The 26065-nt window shown below is 32.9% G+C and overlaps 1 protein-coding gene across 1 annotated transcript; it reads left to right on the top strand.

The window, feature by feature from the left end:
* Positions 1 to 16510: 16510 nt before the first annotated feature.
* On the top strand, positions 16511 to 16879 carry LOC139497409 (ankyrin repeat domain-containing protein 34B-like). The gene has a single exon (XM_071285624.1). The coding sequence runs from the start codon at positions 16511 to 16513 to the stop codon at positions 16877 to 16879; it is 369 nt and encodes a 122-aa protein (XP_071141725.1).
* The last annotated feature ends 9186 nt before the right edge of the window (positions 16880 to 26065 follow it).

Below are 26065 nucleotides of genomic sequence, written 5' to 3'. Positions count from 1 at the left end.
ACAATATAAGTTGTGTCATCCATACATTTAGTAATAATGTATGGTCCTTTCCATTTAGCACTTAATTTTGAACATACTCCTATTTTCCGGGTTGGGTCATTCAGCCACACTAGTTGTCCTACTTTAAACATCCTTTTCTTGGATTTTACGTCATAATATTTCTTTTGATACTGGACCTTATTTTTCAAATTCTTACGGGCTAATTCATGAACTGTTTGCAATCTATTTTGCAGGTCTATAACAAAGTCTTCTTTGCATGTAGCATAATCTTGGGCTGGGGAAGGCATTGGAATAATGGCTTGTAGTGGAAGAGTTACTTCCCTTCCAAAGGTTAGGAAATTGGGTGTAAATCCAGTGGTTGAATGAACTGATGATCTGTAGGCAAGTAAAACTTGAGGCAAATATTCATCCCAAACAGCTTGGTCCTTTGCACAGTACATACTCAACATATTGGTTAAAGTACGGTTAAACCTTTCAACACAGCCATTAGACTGTGGATGAAATGATGTTGATCTGGTTTTGTCAATGCATAACAATTCGCACATTCCCTTGAAAATTTTTGACTCAAAATTTGCTCCTTGATCTGTATGGATCTGCAAGGGGGTACCAAATTTACAAACGAATTCATTCACAAAAATCTTAGCCACTGTAGCTGCTTCTTGATCTGGAATTCCATAAGCATCTGTCCATTTAGAAAAACAATCTGTCAAAACCAGACAATATCTGTTACCTTGTCGTGTCTTTGGTAAGGGTCCCAAGATGTCAATTGCAATCCTTTCCATTGGGGCACCAACATTATAATTCCCCAATGGAGCTCTTGAACTTTGTTTTAATACGGGTTTTCTTGAAGCACAACTATCACACTTCCTTATATAATCTTGTATACAGACTTTCATTCGGGGCCAATAAAAGTGCTGTTTAATCTTTTCCATGGTTTTCTCTACACCTAGGTGTCCAGCAGAGGGTATGTCATGATTATATTTTAAAACAGTATCTCTGTAAGCCTCAGGTACTACCAGTCTCCAGTGAATTTGTTCCAAATTATCAATCCAATTTACATATAAAACTCCATTGCAAATTTCAAACCTGTCCCACATGTTCCATAAGGTTTTTAAATCTGATGACTCATCAGACAGTGAGTTCCATTCTGGTTTGATCTCTTTATCTTCAAATTTGATAAATAACTGACCTATAATTTTATCCTGTAACTGTTGTTGCCTGATAGTATTTACATCCCACCCTAAAAGTACAAACTGGTTCCTTGTTGGACTGGTGTCTGCTTTACTACGGGTAACTGTTCTAACTGATAATTGTTCTTTTTCTTCAGAGTCTTCATCACAGCTGTCGTGGGCATTGTTAACACTCTCTTGTCTTGAACATGAAGCACACGGATTTCTGGAAAGTGCGTCTGCATTTCTGTGTTTTAGACCAGGCCGGTGTACAACTGTAAGATCATATGTTCCAAGTTCTTGTAACCACCTTGCAACTTGGCCAGTTGGTGCTTTTAAGTTCCTCATCCAGCTCACAGCAGAATTATCAGTCCTTATTAAAATGGGTTGTCCATAGAGATAGGAATGGAAGTGGCGAAGGGCACAAACAACAGCCAATAATTCTTTGCGAGTGACACAGTAGCTCTGTTCAGGTTTGGTCATGGCTTTGCTCATGTAGGCAATAACTCTTTCTTGTCCTTCCTGCTCTTGAGAAAGTACTGCTCCTAATGCCTTATCACTAGCATCAGTGTCAAGTATAAATTTAGATCCAATTATAGGATATCCTAGGATTGGGGGTGAGGTTAAAACTTCTTTAAGCCTAGTGAAAGCTTCTTCACAGATATCCGTCCAGTTAAAAGCAGCATATTTTTCACAAAGTTTATGTAAGGGTCTGGCTATTTCAGCAAATTTGGAAACAAATCTTCTGTAGTAGGAACATAGTCCTAGGAAACTGCGCATTTGTTTCTGGTTCTTAGGCCTGGGCCATTTTTGGACAGCTTCTGTTTTCTCTGGATCTGTCTGAATACCATTTTCAGAGACAATGTGACCTAAAAACTTGACCTTTTTCTGAAAAAATATACATTTTGAGGGTTTCAGCTTCAATCCTGCATCCAATAATCTTTGGAACACATGTTCAAGTCTTTCGATTGATTCTTGTACTGTAGAGGCCGGGACAATAATATCATCTAGATATAATAAACATTCCTCCCACTGTAACCCACGTAATACACTCTCCATTAATCTCTGAAAACTGTTAGGGGCATTTGCTAACCCAAATGGCATTACAATAAATTGGTATAATCCTTGGCTAGTTGCAAAGGCTGTCTTTTCTTTATCAGATTCTTTCATCTCCAGCTGCCAAAATCCACTATTTAAATCCATACATCCGTAAAAACTGGCTGTGGAAAGAGCATCCAGGCAGTCATCTATTCTTGGAATCGGGTAGGCTATTTTTTCCGTCATTAGACCGTTTACGCCACGAAAATCTACACAGAATCGAGTTCCGCCTTGGCCTCCTTTCTTGGCAATTAAAACAACAGGTGAAGACCAGCTACTGGTGGAGGGTTCTATTACTCCTAACTTCAGCATTCTTTGGATCTCATCTTTTTCAATCTGCCTCTTGCCAAAAGGAAGTCTTCTTGGTGGCTGTCTAATTGGTACTGCATTTCCCGTATTTATTTCATGTTGGATTAAATTGGTCCGTCCTATGTCATCTGAAGATTTTGAGAATACATTTTTGTATCTTTTAAGTAGGTTAGCAAAATCTGTACTTTCGTTTTCATTCAAATGTATGCAACTTCTTTCCCATAATTCCTTCAAATATTCTGGTAAATTAGATTCTCCTGGGTTTTCATCTAGAGAAACCTCTGTACAACAAACAGCAGTACTGTTCTTCTCATAATATGATTCACAGTCTCCTAACTTCATTTTTGGATATATCTTGACATCTGTATCATTAAAATTATGCAAACTAACAACTTTGTTTTCAGTAGAACTTTGTAGAATGGCAGGCAAAATGGCTATATTTTTCTCGTCAAACAGTCGTACAGATGGTTCAATCATGCAGCTCTCACTCAATTTTTCACAGAAAGGGATATCCACTGGTATAAACATTCTTGAATTGGCAGGTATGGTGGTTTCTTCTTTGACTTCTACCCGGCACACCATCTGGGTTTCTCCAGCAACCCAACATTGAATGTCTGTTAAACTGGTCTGTAACACCATACGCTGATAATCAATTTTGTTGACATAATGTAACAGGAAGTCTTGTCCAATGATGGCATCTGGACTGATATCACACACTATAATAGTTTGGGGAAATTGTTTACCATTAAAATTCAGGTTCATTATGCTCTGACCATAAGCTATAATAGTATTTCCATTTACATCCTTTATATTTAATCTTGAAGGTTCTAAATTTGGCTTGTTTCTTTCTAAAATTTGGTCAAACATTTTGCAAGCTAACAGTGTAGTAGTAGAGCCAGTGTCTACTAGAAATTCAACATGAAGTCCACCAACCTCCCCAACGGCATAAAATCCGTTATCAAATTTCCCACAAGTTTTCCCTAATTGCCCAATTCTTTTATTATAATTATCATTTATTTCATAATTTTCTTTTCTAGGCCCATTAGATGAGTCGTCCGTCGAAATAGGGCCCTCTACTTTGACGGGTTGTAGTTTTCCTGCTGCTTTCCAGTGTTATTGGATCCATAGTATGGTCTTGATTGGTTGGTTGCGTAACTCATTACTTTCTTCAGCATTGGACAGTCTTTGATGATATGCCTGGGTGATTCACAAATAAAACATTTGCGTTCAAACTTCCCTTGGGATGGTGCATTTGATTTATACATGGTCTGGGAGGTAGCTGTAGGGGTGTTATAACTGGTCTGTTCAAGCTTTGCCACTCTGGCATTTAGCTGGTCAAAACCGTAGTCCTGGTCATCATCTGTAGAAATTTGTCTTACAGCTGTTTTCTTCTTCTCTGTAACTGGTGGTTCTCCTAAAATAGCTTCATATCTTTCTATAACTTGGACTGCATCAGATATAGTTGCACATTCTTTGTCAATACATCTACATTTCATTTCCAGTGACACGGATTTGTACAGTTGGTTAAGGGCAAGAGCTTCCTGGGCACGGGGGTCAAGGTTGGTATAAGCTTTTTGGGAAAGTTGTCTCAATTCATCTCCTAGCATGGCAATGGATTCACATGGCAAACGTTTTCTGGATTCAAACCTTGAGAGCCATCTACTCTGTTGTCTGGTACATCCAAATCTTTGCTGCAATTTTGATACAAGTATATCATAATTTCTTCTCTCTGCAATAGTCAGGCTTATGTAAAAAGTACGGGCTGGACCACGTAAACTAGCTGCCAAAGTTAAACATTTGTCTTTCTCAGACAATCCTCCCAACTCCACACAGTCTTCAAAATGAGAATAGTACTCATCCCAATCACTACTTCCACTATACGAATCTGGTTTGATATAAAAACTCCGATTATTTCCCTTGGGCCTACTGATTGTATCACCATTTTCAAAAGCTCTGCTATATCTTCTTTCTTCTTCATATTCATGGTCATCATGTTCGTTTTGGTCATCTCCTTGGCCAAATTCTGGTGGGGGTGCATGAAACTGGATTTCTGGGTCGGGACTGTCAGCCATATCTTTACAAAAATACGATTTTCAATAAAAACATCACGAAAAGAATCAACAATAACATATTTACACATTTTAAAAGTTGTGGCGGGTGGTTACCATCACATCGAACTATGTAACATCTAGGTTCGTATCTCTGGATTGCTTTGGAAAAATTAAAGCAATCCCACTTCTGACACCATTGTAAGGGACCTGGGGTAGGCTTCAATATAATTATATCATTTGGGTAAGTCTCCGTAAAGGTTGCAGCATTAACCAATTTTAAACGTGTATATGTGTCTGGATGGTCAGCCATTATGGACCAATTGTGCCTGCCTGTAACAGAGAAATATCTGCCCAGCCACAAGACAACTGTCCAAAACGTATAATCTTACTCTTATGAAGTTTAGTGTACCAACACTAAAATGATTAATGAACAGAAGGATCCATTCCTAGTCAGGAAAACCAGTCTTTGCTCATTTGGAAATTGTAAGTTGATTTACCATTTACTGGAGATTTCTATTTCACTAACAATAATGCATAATTCACAGGACTAAATATATTTATTAACACATAAATATAATAATATGATAAATACAGGAATAAGATATATTCTTCTAACATTGTTTATATAACTAAGTCACCCTTGACTAAGCCTGGTGATGAAGCATGGATAAATCAGGGTAAGAAAAATCTATATTTAATATTGTGATGGCACATCCAAACTGGGACTGGAACATCTAAATACCAACAATTGGCACATCCATGTAACTAATTATGTCAGGCCGAAAGTAACAGATTATCCTAGTAAAATCCTAATATATGGTCCCTTGTTAATTATCTATGGTTAGAAAGGTCGATGTGATGGGGAATAACTGCAGGATTACATTATTAACACACTGGGGTAACTGGACAAGGTAGGAACTGACAGCCGGTTTTTATCCTTATTTTCCATTTAAATTCTGTGGGTTGATGTGCTGAGTACAAAATGGTATTAAAATTACAATAAATATTCATACCTCTGCTGTGTTGTTATTTCTTTACGAAAATTATTACTGTTGTCACTTTTACAATTTGTAGTTACCCGCCACGGCAGCTATTCGCCATATTATGAAAGCGGCGCTCCTTATATAATAAATTTATATGTCACGTGACATGTATTAGCCAACCATAACAATCAAAACAAAAATGGTGGGACAAGTTGAGCCGGGCAATTGCCTAAACTTTCATGAATTTGGAGTTACTTAAGAGTTAACAGCTTGCCCGGGTGTGGCGCTTTATTAGCTATGACTTTAAGGAAAGCGGGACTATAGGTTAGAACGTCGTACATTACGTAAATTTTAATCGGGCAAGCAAAACATGGTTTGGGGTAAAGCACTTTGATACAAAATTGGCGTAATCACATTGTAAACAGGCTTAGTGCAAAAATAACCCAAGGGCGACACATTCATATCATTTAGATACATTATTATAATAGGAAATTGTTAATTGAATTTCATGTTTCCACGTTTACTGATCTTGCAAAAATACTAAAATCTCAAAGAAATACATAGCAGACGAATTCCCAGACGTCTAGACGGTCATGTGACTTTGTTTACATGGCGATCGATTTCGATCAGCTGAGAATCAGTTAAATTCTTTTTTACTTCTTATCTAAAACATGTAAAGATAATTATTACAAAAATAAAGCAGCAGTTAAACGTGGAAATGGTACGGCTTTTACTTTTATACGATTTTAAGCCCTGTGAAATTTATGAAAAGAAACAACAAACATGACTAACTTTGAACTTCTGAACAAGTTAACAAATTGTGAAATATTTCCATTGAAACTATTTCCTGGCTTGTAACAAGAAAAATCATTATATATCTTAACATAACAAAGGGCCTTAGCCAAACATTATCAACAAGAACTTGTAAATTGCAAAACATGAAAAATAAATGGAAATGTTGATTTCCAAAAATTAAAAAATGTCAGGGGGGTACACCCTGCACATTACAATAGAGTAAATTGAAATGCGTAGTAGTATTGTTTAATAACTGAATATGTATTTACTTGTTGAAGTGTCAAATATTTTGTTCTAGTTTTCTGCCGCTGTTTTTCGAAAAGGCGATATTATAATTATTTTGTATTGCCTCTTATTCGATTACTTATTGCTTTCCGTGTATTGTTGATGTATAGATGTATGTCTTCCCGACCGCAGATTAATTTCGTGGTTTGTCAAAGTTGGGCATTTAAATCGGCATGTACAAGTTTCCGAATATATCTGTCTATAAATACATGAAATAATAAATAAAAATATTAAACTTGTAGGAAAATTCAAAACGGAAAGTCCTTTGTGAAAGTGCAAATTCATTACCTCAAATATGTCAAAAGAATGAATAGCAACAGTCATATTTCTGACCAGGTCAGAAAAGGTAAATTTAAACTAGTTGTACAGCAAGCTAAACCTCTATTCTGAATGATAGTCGGACAGAATTATATTTTATAGACAATAATATTTGAGCAAAACAGACTGACGTCATAGTTAAAAATGAAAAAAAAGTGCACAGCATTCAACATCTAGTTATAATCTTATGCACCACAACACGGACTCTGTAAATACAGAAAAAAGAAAATGACATGCAGACATCGGACAAGAAATGAAAAACAAGAACGCACAACATGATTTAAGTACATAAAGACGTAGGCGGGATGTCTAAAAACCGACACTACAAACCAGTAACAGTCTGCAATGGCCTATATCCGTACTCAACTGTAATTATTTTTTACTCGACCATTATCTTTGATATTGAATATAGTCTGAAGTATTACTCAACCTGTCTGAAACAGTCTTAGTCTCACCATACATTATTTGTGAGGTCAGATTGATTGATAGTATAATCAAGTTTACGATGTACTTACGTGTGGACGCAACATACAGTCCTTCCTTTTAGCTTTAATCTATTTTGTTTTATTTATTTTATACTTAACATTTACACTGTGTTGTTTAAATCTCGATTAAGATCCAACAGAACTTGCTTTGACATATATACAGGGCGATACTGGATCCTTCTTTACTATATTTTTGTTCATTTTGGTCGTCTCTTACAATATAAATAAATAAACAAACGATACCAAAGTGGCCAAAACATGTTTAGGGAAGATAAACAATACAAATACTGGATGTATACAACTAACTAGTTAATTAAGTGACGTGACATACAACTAAGTATATGTAGCAGTTATTGTCCAATATTATAATATCTAAATATTTTATAACATCATAGTATTGAATTTGTCGATTTTGCCGTATTTCGTTTGGTTACACATAAATAGGATGTATCATGTGAATATTTGTATAATGGCTATTTCATGTTTTGCATTTTCTTACAAATAACATGAATAATTTCGTAATTGTATATGCACTTTTACACCATTTTTTTTAAAAAAAAGGTAAAAAGATGGACTGATTTTCTTATTATCACTGCTCAGTTACTCAACCTTTTTTAGTATGATTTTGGTAACTATAGCATTTAATTTGTAGCATCTTTAGAAATTGGTATTAACAACTAATGACCGTTTGATTGTGCAGTTTGTTAACTATCTACAAATATGTTAGCTTTTCTTTTCATCTTTTACACGTATCAAAGTTAAATCATTTCCATGGCTTAAAGAAATACTGGTCAATCACAATTCTATACAAGGCTTTTAGTTGTGAGGAGTAACAGGAACGAAGGAATGACAAACGCATATTCAGTAGATGTTATGAGTGGCGAATACATTTTTGGATATGTAACTTTAGAAAATTGAGAATGGAGATACATATAAGAACCTAACAAATAGACAAAAACCCGTGCAAAGAGTAAAAAATAGCCGAAGGCAATCATTTAATGACCTAGTACAAACCTCTGCATAACATATTTGTTCATTGATGATACATGTTTATCAATCTCTGAATTCTTTTGCTGAACCTTTAAGGAATACAATACGTTGAAACTTTAAAAAAAACTACATTTTGAGACATGTGAAATTACAATTTATATAATAATTTTTTTTAGCTATATAGACAGAAGAAGATAGTTCATGATTTGCAATGCAAAAACTCTTTACCAAAGACCAAATGACATAAGTAATAAGTAACTATAGGTTTGATTTTGCCATGTGATTGTGGACTTTCCGAATTGATTTTCCTCTATATTCAAGCTATATATAGAAAGATTCCAAAATAAAATCTAGTAAAATGTATCATTGCAATTTGATAATTTGAAAATCAAATATTAACAATTAGTGGATTGATATTTATAAACCAAACGAGAAAAATTATTAGCTGAACATGATCAACTGCCACAAAAATAATCCCAGAAATCTGGAACATTTTCAGTAACATTTAATATATACAAAAATGTTCCAGATTTACAAAAATACAGACAGCACCGACAATATATAGAATGAAGTAAGCGAGTTGATTTTCATTTCAATTTTTGATGTTCTGTCGCAACTGTGAAGCACCGCTTGTGAGCTATTTCGGGGCGTGCAGTTTGTTTTGATGGCGGAAGAGCTCGGAAAAAATCACCAAAGATTGGTTGGAAAACTGATTCTCCTATTTAATTTAGATTGGAGTCGAGTGTATCCGCACGAGCAGGATTTGAACTCACAACCTCAGTGTTGACTAGCTAGTCATTATAGTAGGAACAACTTAGACCACCTTGCCACCAAGGGCCCAGTAATCGAGTTAAATACTAGAAGAAAATACTAAGTAAATGAACAGTACACTATATCATATGAACCATCAGTACATTTTCTCAAAACAACCCTGATATACACAAACAGATAACATGAAAATATACGTTCCAGTTTTCGACTTTCTTGGTAAAGACACAAACACAAAACACAACGTACTGACCTAAGAGTACTTCAGACAATAACAATCAAAACCAAGGAGTAAACAAAGACTCACATTGATATTTCTAGTTATATAAAGTACAATACTAGCAGCTTCTTTTTAAACATGAATTAAACTTGACATGCCATTTGCATAGTTATTAATGCACTTTAAATGTTTACTTTCATGACACTTGGTATTTAGTTGATATTTGTTCAAAAGTTTACCTCCCCTTTTTCAATATCCAATTTATTAACATTGAAATTTTTAATAACGATATGAAGATGTACTTCTGCCTTGTTCTTGACGTGATTAAATTCATATGAGGTATGAATTATAATCAACCACAAGGCAGCTGGTAAATGTCAATATTATCGTACAGGTGTGACCTTGACCTTCCGATTTCTGGTTAGAACGATTCACAAAGCCATATATTGAATGCAAAAGTTTAACTTGCAGAATATTTTGAACTATAAACAATGATAAAGAAACAAGAAGATATGCCACGATTGCCATCGAGAAAATTTTCCCCCAAAGACCAAATGACATGAGTGAAGCAACTTTAGATTATCATACAGCCTTTATTAATGAGTGAAATCCATAGCAAGCTATATACAGAAAGATATAAAAAAATAGACGAATGTACCATAACAATTTGATAAATATCGATACTAACTAAAGAATAACACTTAAAAGTTAAAATTAAACCACTGCATCGAGAGTGATACGATATTTATCAACTCGAGAAAGTTAAATTTTCAAATTTAAAACGCAAGGCTCGCCAAGTATTTATTATCTCTAAGTATTAACTGTCGAGATTGGATAAATATCGTATTGCACGAGATATTGGTTGGAATCTGTTTCTCTAATGATTTTGGACTATATACAGACAATCTAAATCCTTCCTCTCGAACGACTTCCAAAGAGATACATCTATGTTCTTTCTGAATGACGTCATCATGCATGGTCGCCATTTTTGATGACGTAAATAAAGGCAACAGTAGTATACCGCTGTTCAAAACTCATAAATCCATGGACAAAAAACAAAATCGGGGTAACAAACCAAAACCGAGCGAAACGCATTAAATATAAGAGGAGAACAACGACACAACATCGAAACGCAACACACACAGAAACAGACCAATCATCAGACAAAACACCACGAGAATAACAAATGTAACATGAAAACCAAATACATGAATTTGGGATAGACAAGTACCGTGCCACGTCTTATCTCAATATCTCAAAAATAAGAGAAAACACAAACGACTCAACGTTAAAATGCAACACAAAGAGAAACGAACAATATATAACAATGACCATCTTCCTGACTTGGTACAGGACACTTTTAAAGGGGAATAAAAGTGGTGGGTTGAACCTGGTTTTAAGGCATGCCAAACCTCGCACTTTAATGGCAAAGTTAAATATAACATTGAAATGACAACATAATATTACAGGACTACAATACAAATAAATAGGAGAACATATTAGACACAGAAAAACATGATTAATAGATAACAAAAAGCATCAGGTTTAAAATTCAATACGCCAAAAACGCGCCTTGCCCACACAAGACTCACCAGTGACGCCCAGATATAAAAGATCGAAAGTGAAAAAAGTACAAAGTTGTACAGCACTGAAGATCAAAAGTTGAAAAGGTTTCGCAAAATACGGCATTGTTTTTATGCCCGGGATAAGAACATTCTTATTATATAGAACAACAACGTAACAATAGGATTTTCAGGGGAAAGCAAGGCAATTTGGAGTTATGATTGAATTTTTACCAATAAAGATCTGAGATCAAACGTTCCACACGTTGATTGAATAAACATTATCAGGTCAGGAAAAGGATAAGTAGAGTAAGAATTAGAGGACTATTGATATAAAACGTGTATGATAAGGTTAGAAACAATTATAAGCTAAACATCAACTGCTTCCAAAAATCTGGAACATTTTTAGTATTTTGGATAAACAACATATAATTCATCCAAAAAATACTGAAAGCATTGACAAAAAAATAGAAAGAAGTAATCGAATTAAGACGAAAATACTAAGTTCGAGAACAGTACAACATATCATATGTACCATCTGTACATTTTCTCAAAGGAACCTTGATCATATACACAAAAAGACAAAAATCAATATACGCTCACGTTATCGACTATCTTGGCAAAGATACACAAAAACACAACGCACTCATTTGAAATTACTTAAAACAGAGCGTTTTAGCAATTTGCAGTGTGTACTTTTAAAAACCAAACCATACACTAACTACGGACATAGTGTAATAGCATAAACAAACAAATAATTCGTAAGATACGTGACTCATAAGAAACACAAAACATAACTGATATGAAAAAAATCACTCACACAACGTACTAATCTTTATAAGTTATAAGAACAAAGCTTCTTGGGAAGTCAATTTTTTCGATTGACAGTATTGAACATTTCTAGTTAAACTAAAGTACATTACTAGCAGTTTTTACCATGAATTCAACTTTAACCTGTTTAAAAGACATTTGAATTATTTAAGTACACTTCAGATGTTTACTTTCCTGGCATTTATATTTAGTTAATATTTATGCTGATCTCACTTTTTAAATATCCAATTATCAATTAATTACCACTGAAACATTTTTTGTACAATATGAAGATGGACTTCCTTGATGATGTACTTGTTGCAACGTCACAGTGGGTATGAATTTATATAAGCCCCAAGCCAACTGGTATATGCAAGTTTAATCTTCTAGTTGAGACATTAACCTTTCGATTTCTGACGACTACAGTCAACAATGCTACGTTTTGAATGTAAATGTTTTAATTTGCAGAATATATAGATATGTCTGCTATAATTTTTACAACTAGCAGTGCATTCAAATTACTTCAAAGCTAATCCAAAATGCTGAAATCTTTCTCTGACCAATATGACTACAGTTTTCGATCTGCATTGTCTTGAGTTTCACTATCACACACGAGCTGTTACGGGTTTAACGTGCACTTTTTACACCACCTGATTAACAGTATTCCTTTTTTTTAGAATTAGTATCCATCATGTTGTTTACTGCATTTTTTTTTGTTAACTTTAACGGAAATATTGGTATAATTTTTCTGCGGTTTGACTGGTTTAACGCCTCTCAATTTTGTTCCATGTATCAACTGTTGCAATAGATGGATAAAGTGCCATTTGTTGTTGTCTGTTTTCTTTTGTACACCAATATGAAAAAAATAGATGTGGTATGACTGCCAATAAAACAATTATCCATCAGAGTCCAAATGAAGTGATAAGTTGTTATCATAGACCATTATCATGACCATAGGGCCTTTCAAAACAACACAAACCCATATTTGCAATCAAACTACATCTACTATACAAAGTGTAATACTTTATTTAAATTGAGTCTTCAAATGGATTACTACACGGTATAGGTTTAGTCATGGCAGAAGATCGTACGCGTACAGTGATGTGCTTGTTTATAAACTTAGTCATTCGGTCTTCATGCATATATTTCATATTGGCAATCCAAAAAACAGCCGAAAACAATACCATTTGGTAAGCCATAAGCGACTTCAGTTTAAGAAAGAAAGACACAACGGCCTACTTCTTACATCGACATATTTAACAAAACCTCAAAAAATATGATAAACAGCATAACTTATATAGAAAAAGGATTACTCGAGTTTCATAACATGTTAAGTATTGCAGACGGAAAACAGAAGTCTTAATACATCTCATGAACCATTAAAAAGTAAAAGCACAAAAAAACTGAACTCCGACGAAAATTCAAAAAAAAGACGGTTAACAGTTGTCTAATAACACTTTATGAAAAATAATACAGACGAACAGCAGTAGTGTCGTAACATCCCTTGCAAAGTAAATCAGATAGATAACAGTAGTCTCACGAAAATTAGAACGAACGGATAACATTGTTCTCATAAAAGAAAAGCAAAAGATACTAGATGGACATTCAAACTAAAACAAAAAAGAAAATAAACTGACAACTCCATGGCTAAAAAAGAAAACGGCTAATAGACAAACATAAGTAAACAAAACACAACATAGAATAATAAAGACTACCCAAAACGATACCCGCCAAAAACTGGGGTTTTTAATTTTCCTAACATCTCATGTAATGTGAAACAGACGGATAAACGTAGTCCCAGTACATGTATTGAAAATTAAAAAAAAAAAGATGGATATAGTAGTCGCATATCATCAGTGTCGTCACATCTCTTGAAAAGTAAAAAAGACGGCGTAGTCGCTATCATCTCTGGAAAAATAAAACAGACGGATAAAAGGAGTCTCATAACATCTCACGAAAAATCAAACAGACCGATATCAGTAGTCCAATAAGATCTCACGAAACTAAGAATATACGAATAACAGTGTTCTCATAAAAGAGAGACAAAAGATACCAGAGTGACATTCAAACTACAAAAATTGGAAATAAACTGACAGTTCCATAGCTAAAAACGAAAACTGCAAACGGACAAACAGTTCACAAAACAAAACATTGAATGATAAAGACTACGCAACACGAACCCTACCAACGACTGGGGTATCTAATTTTGTTAACATCTCATGAACAGACGGATAACAGTACTCCAATAACATCTCTTTAAAAGTAAAAAAAAAAACCGGATAATAGTAGTTTCAAAACATCACTTGAAAATTAAAAACAGACGTATAACAGTAGTATCATGACATCTCTTGAAAAGTAAAAAAAGACGGATGGCAGTAGTATCAAAACATCTTAAAAAAAGCCTTAAAACATATCAGATAAATGCATTCTGCGCATTGAGAATTTTTATATTCATAATGCAAACTGTGATATCGGTGTCCGATAACAGGAGGTTGAGGTGTCACGGAGACGATACAACCAGCATATACCAGTCGGCGTCAGATAAAATTGAATTCATTCCACAAGTGACAGTTCAACAAGTAAAGCATCTAGCCTTCAAAAATTTCGTGCTAATAAATTGATAATTGGATATTGAAAAAGGTCAGATTAACAATGAAATCAATATTTACTTAATACAAAATGTTCGGAGAGTAAACATATTAAGTACACAATACCGTGGATTCATTATTATTCTTTGAATACTAATGTTTGTTGGTTTCGTGGTTACAGGTGAACCACGAATTCAAATGTTCAACGACTATAATACTTTCAATAGGTTTTGTATACAGTGATTGATAAAACCACGAAATAAGATATCCACGAATATGCAAGTTTTCAGCAATCCACGAAAATTGATACTCATGAATGTAAATGAATCCACAGTAGTTATGTTGTTATCGTATTATAGTTTTACTTAATCAGTATATCCGTCATAAAGTGAATCACAGAAACATCTCCTGCTGAACGTTAATGTCATTTGAATGTAATTAAATTCACACGACTTGACACGACAAAACCGAATACATTTTTATAGGGACATAAGTTTGCATAAGCTCCTGCGTACAACCGAATAATGTAGCAAAACTTCCTCAAAAGTAAAATATCAGATAACTAACAATCTTCAGATTTTGAGATAACTTATGTTTTCTTACCTTGTTCCCTTTATTCTTTCTTTTTCGGCAATAAATGCACATTTCCATTGATCTCTACTTGCTTATATGTCATGTATAGATAAATAAAATATTTGTTTCGGCTAATGTGTGGGTGCATCGCACAAGCCTGCTGAGAATCTAGTTTCCCCTTCATTCACAAAAGTGCGCATGATTTGTTTTTAGTTCTGTGGTGAAAAAAAAACACTTTTTATTGTATTATAATGATTAGCAAACAATGTCTTCTAAATTTTTGGAACGGTTGTGTGAAAATTCGAAAATAAATATTCGAAGTCCCAAATATCCGCAGTTTCATTGATGAATTTCCTGATTGTTTCCACCTGAGATTTTTTTGTTATAACTATAAATAGTCTGGTGCTGATCAAAATTGTTTTCTGTTTGTTTTTTTTTTTTTTGTTCCTTGAGTACATCGGAGTACAGTTATCAGTATTCGCTTAATTATTTGGTGTCAAAATTTATATTCAAACGTAGCCCATTAATTGTGACAAAAAAGGTACCGCTATTGCATTAGAGAAGCCAGAACAAAACTAAAGTATACACATTTTCAACATTTGTTAAATATCCATCGTATATAATAAAACATATGTGGGTCCATTGTCCATGTTGTCAATGTATAGTCGACTGTATATCAAAGATGAAGAAGGCTAACGAATTCAGATGCGGATCCAGGATTTGTAAAGAGGGGATGACCATGACCTATTAACTGTTTCAGCGGTTTAACCAGGTAAAACCTCGACATTGGATTTACGTGTAGAATTTACGATGGGACGATCCATGTCGCCGATCCCTAACTTCCGCGCCAGAAATTACTGGTAACAACAGGGCATTCAATGTTTCTTATATCTGTTCAGCGTTGGAAAATAAATCTTCTGATTTTGAACAAAACACGAAATGCAGAAAAGAGCAATTCACCAAAATTCAAATATAACTATGTTAACAGATCAAGGGATTCAACTTTCTTAATTACCTGTAGTACATACATCATTTAAACATTATGTGTAAATATTTAATACAACATCGACATTTTAACCGACCTTGTAAAATAATTGTCATATAAACACATTATACATAAAAGTTATTGCAAAGGCGGGTTGTCTTTTTATTTACATTACATTTTTTTCACTTTCAAGATTTTTTGGTAAAGCATCTTTCTTTTGTTTGTTTTCAAAAACATACCATCATTAAGGTAAAGGTGATAACCATCGTAGGTTTCTGATTCATCGGTTCAGCCATATTTGGTTTTATAATATTATTCACACATATTTTATCAAGTGTCTCTAATCAAACAAAAACGAGGCGTAAAATAAGGAATGTATTTGTTGAAAGGTGTTAAACTTGTTCTCTTACAATCATATAAAAGAACAGGTTTGATTCATTTTGTAGATATATCTTGCGTTAGAAAAAGCAACCAGTCGATTGAGCAACCAGTCGATAAGCAACCAGTCGATAAAAAAGAAAATGACGAACGAAGATTTACTATTTACAGCCTTGTCAACAAGGAACATTAAACTTGCGAAGATTTTAGTATTAGGTGGTGTAACTATGAATTGTAAAAACTCAAATGGACTTACACCACTAATGATTGCTTGCCATATGAACGTTGAAGAAAAAAGGAAGTTTGATTTCATAAAGTGCCTCTTAGACAATAATGTAGATATAAGTGACACTGACAATGCAGGACGGACTGCGCTTATGTATGCTATAAAATCAGGATCAACATCAATTATTCAATTACTGAAACAACATGGACTTACAAACTCAGTAAAAGCAGGAAGAAGATTTAGTCGAGCGGACGAAATGAGAATATGGGAAAGTTTTGAAAGTTAAATTGAAACATTATATGCATTGTATCAAATGTTGAACTGTAAATCTTTGATAGATATATAATAACGGGAAATGGATGAGACTTAAAGTTTGCATCAAGTGTGGTTAACTGTGTATAATCAGTACGTTCTATATGATTTTTCTATTTACATTTTTTATACAGATGTGTGTTTTTTTAGTTTTACAATGTAAAAAAAAAACGTTGAAATATTCATTGTATAAGTTTACAATTTTCGTATAATTATTACACCTACATTTAACTAAAACATCAATTCCACTTTAAATTGAAACGAGTTTTCCTTATGTCGCTTCAACAACCCCATTCCATTAATACAAATGTGACCTACCAAAAAAAATACCGGGTTTGTACTAAAGTCAGCTACCTGACGGATGTCACATGTGGAGCATAAAAGCACAACAAAGCATATCTATACCTCGAAATTGAAAATATTACGCAATGCAGTTAACACCAGATTATAAAACAATAGGTAAAACAATAAACATATGTAAAATAGCAGAATTAAATGGTGCAAAGATGATACAGCTCTTAAAAAAACCCAGAAAGGATATCTTCAAGAATTTCAAAAGTCTCATAACAAAATTCAGTAAGGGAAGGCAGTATTGATGTCATGTAGATGTTTTAATAGGTATAGGAAGATGGGGTATGAGTGCCAATGAGACAATTCTCCATCCAAATAATAAGTTATAAAAGTGAACCATTAAAGGTCAAGGTACGGCCTTCAACACGGAGTATGGGCTCACGCTGAACAACAAGCTATAAAGAGCCCCAAAATTACAAGTGTAACACCATTTAAACGGGAAAACGAGCGGTCTAATCTATATAAAAAAAACGAGAAACGGGAAACATGTATAAACAACATAAACAAACGAAAACTTCTATACATCAGATTCCTGTCAATCAAGTCCCTTTATACATGGTATTAAAACAACTGTATGTTTATCAATAGATACTCAAGGACTAAAAAGGAAGTATGAACAACGAAACGAATATCAAGAAAATCATGTAAATTGTAAATACCAAATGTCTTGACAGAAATTAAGATACACTATTGTATTTGTAAACGATAAGCTGTTTGAAGTTTGATTATCAACTGTTAATGGTGTATTCTATTTTTAAAGGTAAAACTTTGTAAGTGTTTCCGTCGAAGAAGAGGGACAAAAGATACCAGTAGGACAATCAAACTTATATATCGAAAATTAACTGTCAACGCCATTTCTTAAAAAGAAAATGACAAACAGACAATAATAGTTCACAAAACACAATATAGAAATGTAAACAAAGAAAATCATGATTTTCAACATGTTGTCCAACATGTTATCTGTTAATGATCTCTGGTGGCCTCTCCTGGTACCTTTCATGTTTTACATCACTGTATAGGCAGTGATGCATGTGGCTATAGGAGAAGGCTGATGCAATCATTAACCTTATCAGCATATTCAGGTATTCTAATCCAGAGTGATAAAGGATGTGTATGATCCAGTAGAAAATTTAGAACATTTAGCATAACTAACTTTTTAATTTTAGACTGTTATTGAAAAATTTAATATCATTATATGTATTATGAATTAATTATATAATTATGTATCACAATATATACTTGGTGTATTTTCAGATGAAATAAAAATAAATTACAAAAAAAAGAAAATCATGATGTTTAGTTTTATTTTTGCTCACAATAGATGGTAATTAATGCATGTTTGATTCTTTTGTATTTGACGATGGAAAAGATAATACTCAAAATACTTTTTTGTGTGTGGATATACAGATCTTACTGGTAAGCTTGATACACATATTCATGTTGAAAGCCACACCAAATGTCAATGTTTTAAAAACAAAACTCATGCTGACAATCTTGAATTCTAAGAATTGATTGTTGAAAGAAGATCTGTGTATTTTACTGTCTCTTTTATTTTATTTCTTTTGTTTTCTTAGGACATAGTTTTATATGTTGAACTTGGTAATGTATAAGTACAGTTTTTGTTTCCTAATATATCATGTCATTATCAAAATATTAATACAAATTGCATAATTCTGTTATTCGTTGTGTTTGAAAATGCTTCGCTTAGACATTCAATGGCATTGTACCGTTAGCTAAAACATCAACCATAACAAAATAACCAAAAGTGTGAATTACTGACAAAAGCAATGTTTTGATCCTCAAATCTTAACCATATTTACACAACTAGTCAGTTACAGTAATAACAATAGAACTACATACACATTTTCACAAAAGAATAATCAAAACGAGGATGTTAAACACGTCGAATCATTTGAAGTAGCACTTGTCTTGTTCTTTGTTCCTTACGGTTATTGAGTTTTATGAGTAAATCACAAAGGGGAACAACCAGTTTAGATTTTTAAATATGTTATGATAACTATCCGGTATTAATTTACATATCATTAGGTACTATTATTATGATTATTTTCTAATTCTTTTTATTTACTGTTTTATGAATTTAAGGCGCAATTACTACATTCGTAATTTGCCTTCCAAAATCAATAAAAGCAACATTTTTTAACTGCAGTTTAAATGAGAACAAAATATGTAATAACTTGTTGTTTGGTGTGTTGTATGAGATAATCCTTGCTTATCAATAATTGATTTGATGACAATATTTTCCCCCCTTTTTTCATCATGTTAAACTAACCATCCCATAGATAAAGGTGACGAACACTGTAGAATTGCGCTGTACTTGATAAGACATATTTGGTGTTATGGCGTAAGGTTCTCACACATATTTCGTTTAATGACAACTAACAAATGGTGGTGGAGACGCTAAAACAGGAAGGTTCTTGTTAAAAAGGTGTTAACAATGTTCTGGTACAAATATATAAAAATACAGGCTTGATACATTTTGCGGATATATCTTGCGTTCACTTGAAAGAAGCAGCTTTTCGATACAACAGATGACGAACGAAGCTTTACTCTTTACCATTGTTTACAGCGTTGTCAACAAATAACATCAAACTTGCAAAGATTTTGGTATTAGGTGGAGTTACTATTAATTGTAAAAATCCAAATGGACTTACACCACTTATGTTTGCCTGCCATATGAACGTTGATGAAAAAAAGGAAATGTGATTTTATAAAGTGCCTTTTAGACAATAACGTAGATATAAAAGATACAGACACTACGGGACGGACTGCACTTATGTACCCTATAAAGTCAGGATCAGCATCCATTATTCAATTACTAAAACGACATGGACTTACTAATTCAGTTAAGGCAGGAAAAAGGTTTAGTCGAGCGGACGAAATGAGAATATGGGGAAGTTTTGATAGTTAAAAAAAATATAGATGTAAACACTTTACATTAGTATTTGATGTTTATCATCTAATGATTATTATGTATTTGAGAATGGGTATAAGTAATACAAAGACATTGTATCAGATGTGAACAAATATGTATACTAAGAACATTTCGTATGATTGCTCTGGTTATGATATGATATTTCAATTTGAATAGACATTTATAATTAAGCATACTTGATTGTTAATAAAAGAATTGAACCATTTATTTGTATTAAGTAATTTTTAGACATAGTATGTCTGTATAATTTTACTTAGGATTTGTAGAAAGGGAAAACAAAATAAGTTTTACAAATAGTTGTCTATAACGAGTTTACTTGAACAATTTATTATTTTTAATTGTATGTTACGTTATGATATTATTGGTCTTTACATAGGGTGAATCATATTAATCGAAAGTAGAAACAAACAAACAAAAACCGCTAAAATTAAAACTTAAAGCTTAAAGTTATATAAATATTTGTGCTTTTTGTCAATAATCATAGAAATATAAGACAAGACAATTTATTACAACATAGGCACACGTATCGTGATACAAGAGGATAACAATTACACTTTAACAATTACATATATGATTATACATTCACAAGCAAAACACACAATCACTAGATTTATGTTATCATACAATAGAATTGAAATATACCTTATTTAGTTGATTTGTTTTCAAAATTCGTAATCGCAACGTTGATAAGAAGGTATTTTAATACTACATTGTAACATGACATGAATGATGTATGATAACTTAGCGATGTATTTCTGTATGTATCTTAAATTACCCGTAATGAGATTTTTTTGACATAGTCATTGTGAAAACAAAAAATTTTCAAAATGCATAAGAAACTACAACTTAGTTATAAAATTTGCATTAAATAAACTTAACACATTAATTAAAAATTGAAATACTAACTCTTTTTCACGTTTTCTTTTTTTAGAAAAGACATTTGAGAGATGCTGAAGACTCAATAATAATAAGTCGAGCAAAGACATGCCATAATGACAATGCGATGGCAAAAAACTCACACAGAGGATACAAAACAACGCATGAAAAAACTCAAGACAAAGCAACTAGATGAATTCTAAAATAAGGCGGGATTTTTTTTTGTCCAGAAGAGTAATCTAATCATGCACCACATATGGCACTGGCATATGGCTCATGTGAATACGAACTCGTTGGTATTATTTTACCTTAAGTTTTTAAGTTTTTTTTCCTGATTTAAATCAATTGTCTGGTATCGAATTTTTCATTTAGTATATTTAACCTGATTTTCATAAATTATTTACAATCATAAATTAATAACTAGGTTTAAGAGAACAAACTGCATAATATATTCCTTAACAAAATTGTTCTAAGGACAGAAAAATATGTTTTAAGAGGGAATACATTAAAATTAATTCTAACGATGTTGAATAACAATCATTTGCCGTTTTGTAGTAAAATCTTACTGCAAAATAAAACTGACCTTATACTGTAGATTGTTAGGTAAAAGCGAGAAATGAATAAAATGACAACGGAAAGACTGAATACATAATAACCGTGGTATATTCTACATAAAGTATCGTTAGTTTTATCATAAAAAAAAACGTGAATGAGACAGCAGCAAACGACAGTGTGACATATTATGATGACCTTGGCCACAACTGTAGAGACATCAATCTTAGTTTTTCATGTAGACTATTTCGACTTGTCACATGTTGATTGCATGATCTAACAATAGATATATTGTATAAAGGCAGATACGATTTCAAGGGGTTAGTAAAATCATAATGCCATACAAAACCTTTGACAAAAAAATAACACACGACAAAAAAAATAGACAAATATTATTGACATTGGAACTGTATAGATTGATCAGTATAAACCAAAAACAGACCTAGTTGAACCATATTGCTATGATGAGTTTATTTGCAAGGTCAACAAAAAGTGCTCAAATAGTTGCGCCTGTCTTGTTTGTATGCAATTAGTCGTTTTAGCAATATCGTCATTTTGTTAGGAAGAACTGGAATAAATATTATACTAGTACTTATACATCAGGGTCATTCGTATATTAATGTGAATTTTCTAAAACATCGTCGTACATCAAAAAAGACATCTGGTGTACATGTTTTTTCAATACCAATTTATAAAACATTTACATAGATCAAATAAAGGCAACAGTAGTATACCGCTGTTCAAAACTCATAAATCCAGGGACAAAAAACAAAATCGGGGTAACAAACTAAAACCGAGGGAAACGCATTAAATATAAGAGGAGAACAACGACATAACACCGAAACGGACCAAGCAAGCATCAGACAAAACACCACGAGAATAACAAATATAACAAGAAAACCAAATACATAAATTTGGGATAGACAAGTACCGTGCCACGTCTGATCTCAATATCTCAAAAATAAGAGAAAACACAAACGACTCAACGTTAAAATGCAACACACACAGAAACGAACAATAATATAACAATGGCCATCTTCCTGACTTGGTACAGGACACTTTTAAAGGGGAATAAAAGTGGTGGGTTGAACCTGGTTTTGTGGCATGCCAAACCTCGAACTTTAATGGCAAAGTTAAATATAACATTGAAATGACAACATAATATTACAGGACTACAATACAAATAAATAGAACATATTAGACAAAGAAAAACATGATTAATAGATAACAAAAAGCATCAGGTTTAAAATTCAATACGCCAAAAACGCGCCTTGACCAAACATGAATTTCCTGTAAATCATGTTCTGTGTCATAAAGTTTATCCCTGTCGCACTTACATTCTGTTACTATTCGGTGATTTTAGGCATACCTAGGCCTGTCTTTTGAATATAAAGTGTCATAAAACAAATCTAATTAATTGAATTGCTATAGACATTTAATTCGACGACATATCAAATTGTATTATTAATCGCTAAAATCATTGGAGGTAATTCTAGATGGTCACCAACAAGAACATCTAAAAAGATAATACTATTCGTATCATGCCGAGATAAAACGCACGATTGCTCTCAAAGGTAATAAATCACAATTCCTGCCATGAAGGATATTCGTATTTAAACTTTATTAATAATACTTCTCGTACCATGTCGAAATAAGACGCATGATTGCTCTGAAAGGTAATCACAAGTTTTTTCAAATATTTTTGAGGGGTTCATAATTTTTTCTTTTTCAAAATTTTACAAATTTGACCACATTTATTTTGAACACATTTATTTTGTGTCAGAAACGTACATTTTGTCAAAAATGTTATCACAATCCAAATTCAGACCTTATCAAGCTTGCATACTGTGTCCAAATTGGCCCTAACTGTTCAAGGTCCGACCTCTGCGGTCGTATCAGGCTGCTCTCAGAGAAACATTTTATTCAATCTAGTTTTTAGCATTTAAATTTAAATTTAATGTAATAAATCAGCAATGAGTCTGTTGCTATTTTATCGATCATATCTCTTTTTGGACATTATTTTTTTTTCACGTTTTAAAGTAAAATATCATCTGTTTTTATATTTGTTTCAGATGTAATGCATGTTCAGAAGAAAAGAAGGATTGATGGCTGTTTAACTTACAGCAACAAATAAAATACACATTCAGGAAGAGAACATGATAATGTGACATGAATATTATCACTGTTTTGTACTGGACCTACACACTGAGCGCTAGTTCACTAGATACACTGAGCGCTAGTTCACTAGATACACTGAGCGTTAATACAGAAGATACTAGTCCACACAAAGACCAGTGCACATTCTCTTACTACTAAATATTGTGTGTTAAGCGGTAAAAATAGCAAATACTCATTTTCATTTCTTGTGGTTTGACTCTGCCGGATATCGAACCAACAACCTCCTAATCTCGAGCCTAATATGGGACAACAGAGGCCATTATGTAAAACAGATGTGTAGCATACAATATTGTTTGGAATACCATTAAAATATATTATGAAACAATTTATACAGATAAGTACTTGTACCTGCTGGCAAGTTTTAACCACAACTCGATTGTTAGAAGTATACCAAAACAATATTGAATAATTTCAGGCAAGCTGTGTTATTTGACAAATTTAACTTGTAGCAATTTAATACAAAGCAGTAACTGACACATTTTTGCCTAATGATACATGCACTGTATATTGTCATACATGCTATATTTAGACTGATTAACTGATTAGAACAATATGTGAAAAAAGTGTATAAGGAGACAAAGAAGAATTGCCAATGAGACAACTACTATTATTTAACATAGTCCATATGAATCGGATTTAATCATTTACACGTTAGGTAAATGTACAGCCTTCAATAATGAGCAAAATCCATACCGCATAGTCAGCTTAACAAGGCCAAGACATAAAAAAATGTGAATAAATACAAACGAAAAAAAAACACTGTTTGATGTATGACAACACGGAATTTTTACTGAAGGAAGAGTATTGTAACTAATTAAAGACAATAGAAAACATATATTTAACGATAGTTGCCTTTGTCCTGTTATTCAAGCAAACTGATATTTTCTTTGTTCTTGCACTTATCGGAAGTATGATAAACTTTAATCTTTTCTTTTAAAAAATATTGTGGGGCATGTGCCCCAATTCTACAAGATTTTCATTGTACGCTCACAAAACTATATCTCGTTTGAATCAGCTACATAATCATATAATACAGACAAAATTATACGTTGTAATTTCATTTTGGGGACTGTGCTCCAAACTGAAAATGATGGAGATAGCTTGATCGATTCGTCATTGGATGCTGCATTTCAAAAATATGTTATTTTATCATTTTGGGGCTTGTGCCCCAAAAGATTCAAGCTTGCCAATATCAAATCTATACACATTTCATTCAAGTAAAGTGGAAAAAAGAGAATAAAATAGATTTTTTCTTTTTCAAATAGAATTCGTTTATGACATTGTCAGGATAATAACCTAGCGCCAGTATGAAAGAAATTTAAAGTGGTTCATATGTTTAGCGTATAAAGCGGCATATGTATTTTATGTTATCTTTATATTTTTGATAATGCGGTACAAGATAAATGTGTTGGTGCATGCAGAAAAATTATTACTTTATACAAAATGCCAGTATAATATTTCGACCCTACGATTTGAAATTCACCAAAATATTAATTTAATTTTTTGACCAAAGATTCTTATTTTTACGTCCGTAGTAACGTAGTACATTCCATTGTCGGTCACCTGTGTCAATTCGCGTGCACTCTACAATGGTTGTTGTATTTGAATCTTTCGGCCAATGAAATAAGACGTTACAAGTTGTTTGTTTGTGATACGCCAGAATGTTATCAATGAACTATGAAACGCTTAACTTGATTGCAGTTGAGTGTAACTACTGAATAAAAACGGACATAAATGTTTAGAAAATCAACAAAAAACTGACAAAAAAAGCCTAATTTTTGTGGAGTTTATATCTCCCCTTTAAATGTTAATTTCATAGGAATTTAAAAATGCTGATTTTGAGTTTTCCTCAAGTTAGAAGTACACTGTAGAAGCAAAGCTCCTGCTAGAGGAGGAAGATCAAGACTAGGTAACAGGTTTGATTTTATGGGACTTTTTTCTGTGTATAACTAGGGATTAATGCTAAAGATAAGAACTAAAACATTTTCTGTTGCTATAAGTTTGAGGTTAAAACTTAGTTTGATTGGATTATTACTTGTACCACTTACGAGCAAATTTCATAACCTCTACCAAAAATATATAGATAGATAGATAGTTTATAAAAAAGAAAAGAAAAAACACCATGATCCTAAAAATTATACACTGAAACAAAAAACACCTGAAAAAATACATTGTGAAGAAAAAAGCAAACAAATGAACAAAGAAAACATCCGGGGCATGGATAAGAATTGATAACAAGAAGAAAAAAAA

The sequence above is a fragment of the Mytilus edulis genome, chromosome 12, assembly GCF_963676685.1.
Source record: "Mytilus edulis chromosome 12, xbMytEdul2.2, whole genome shotgun sequence".
NCBI classification, from domain to species: domain Eukaryota; kingdom Metazoa; phylum Mollusca; class Bivalvia; order Mytilida; family Mytilidae; genus Mytilus; species Mytilus edulis.
This window is presented reverse-complemented; position numbering and strand designations above follow the sequence as displayed.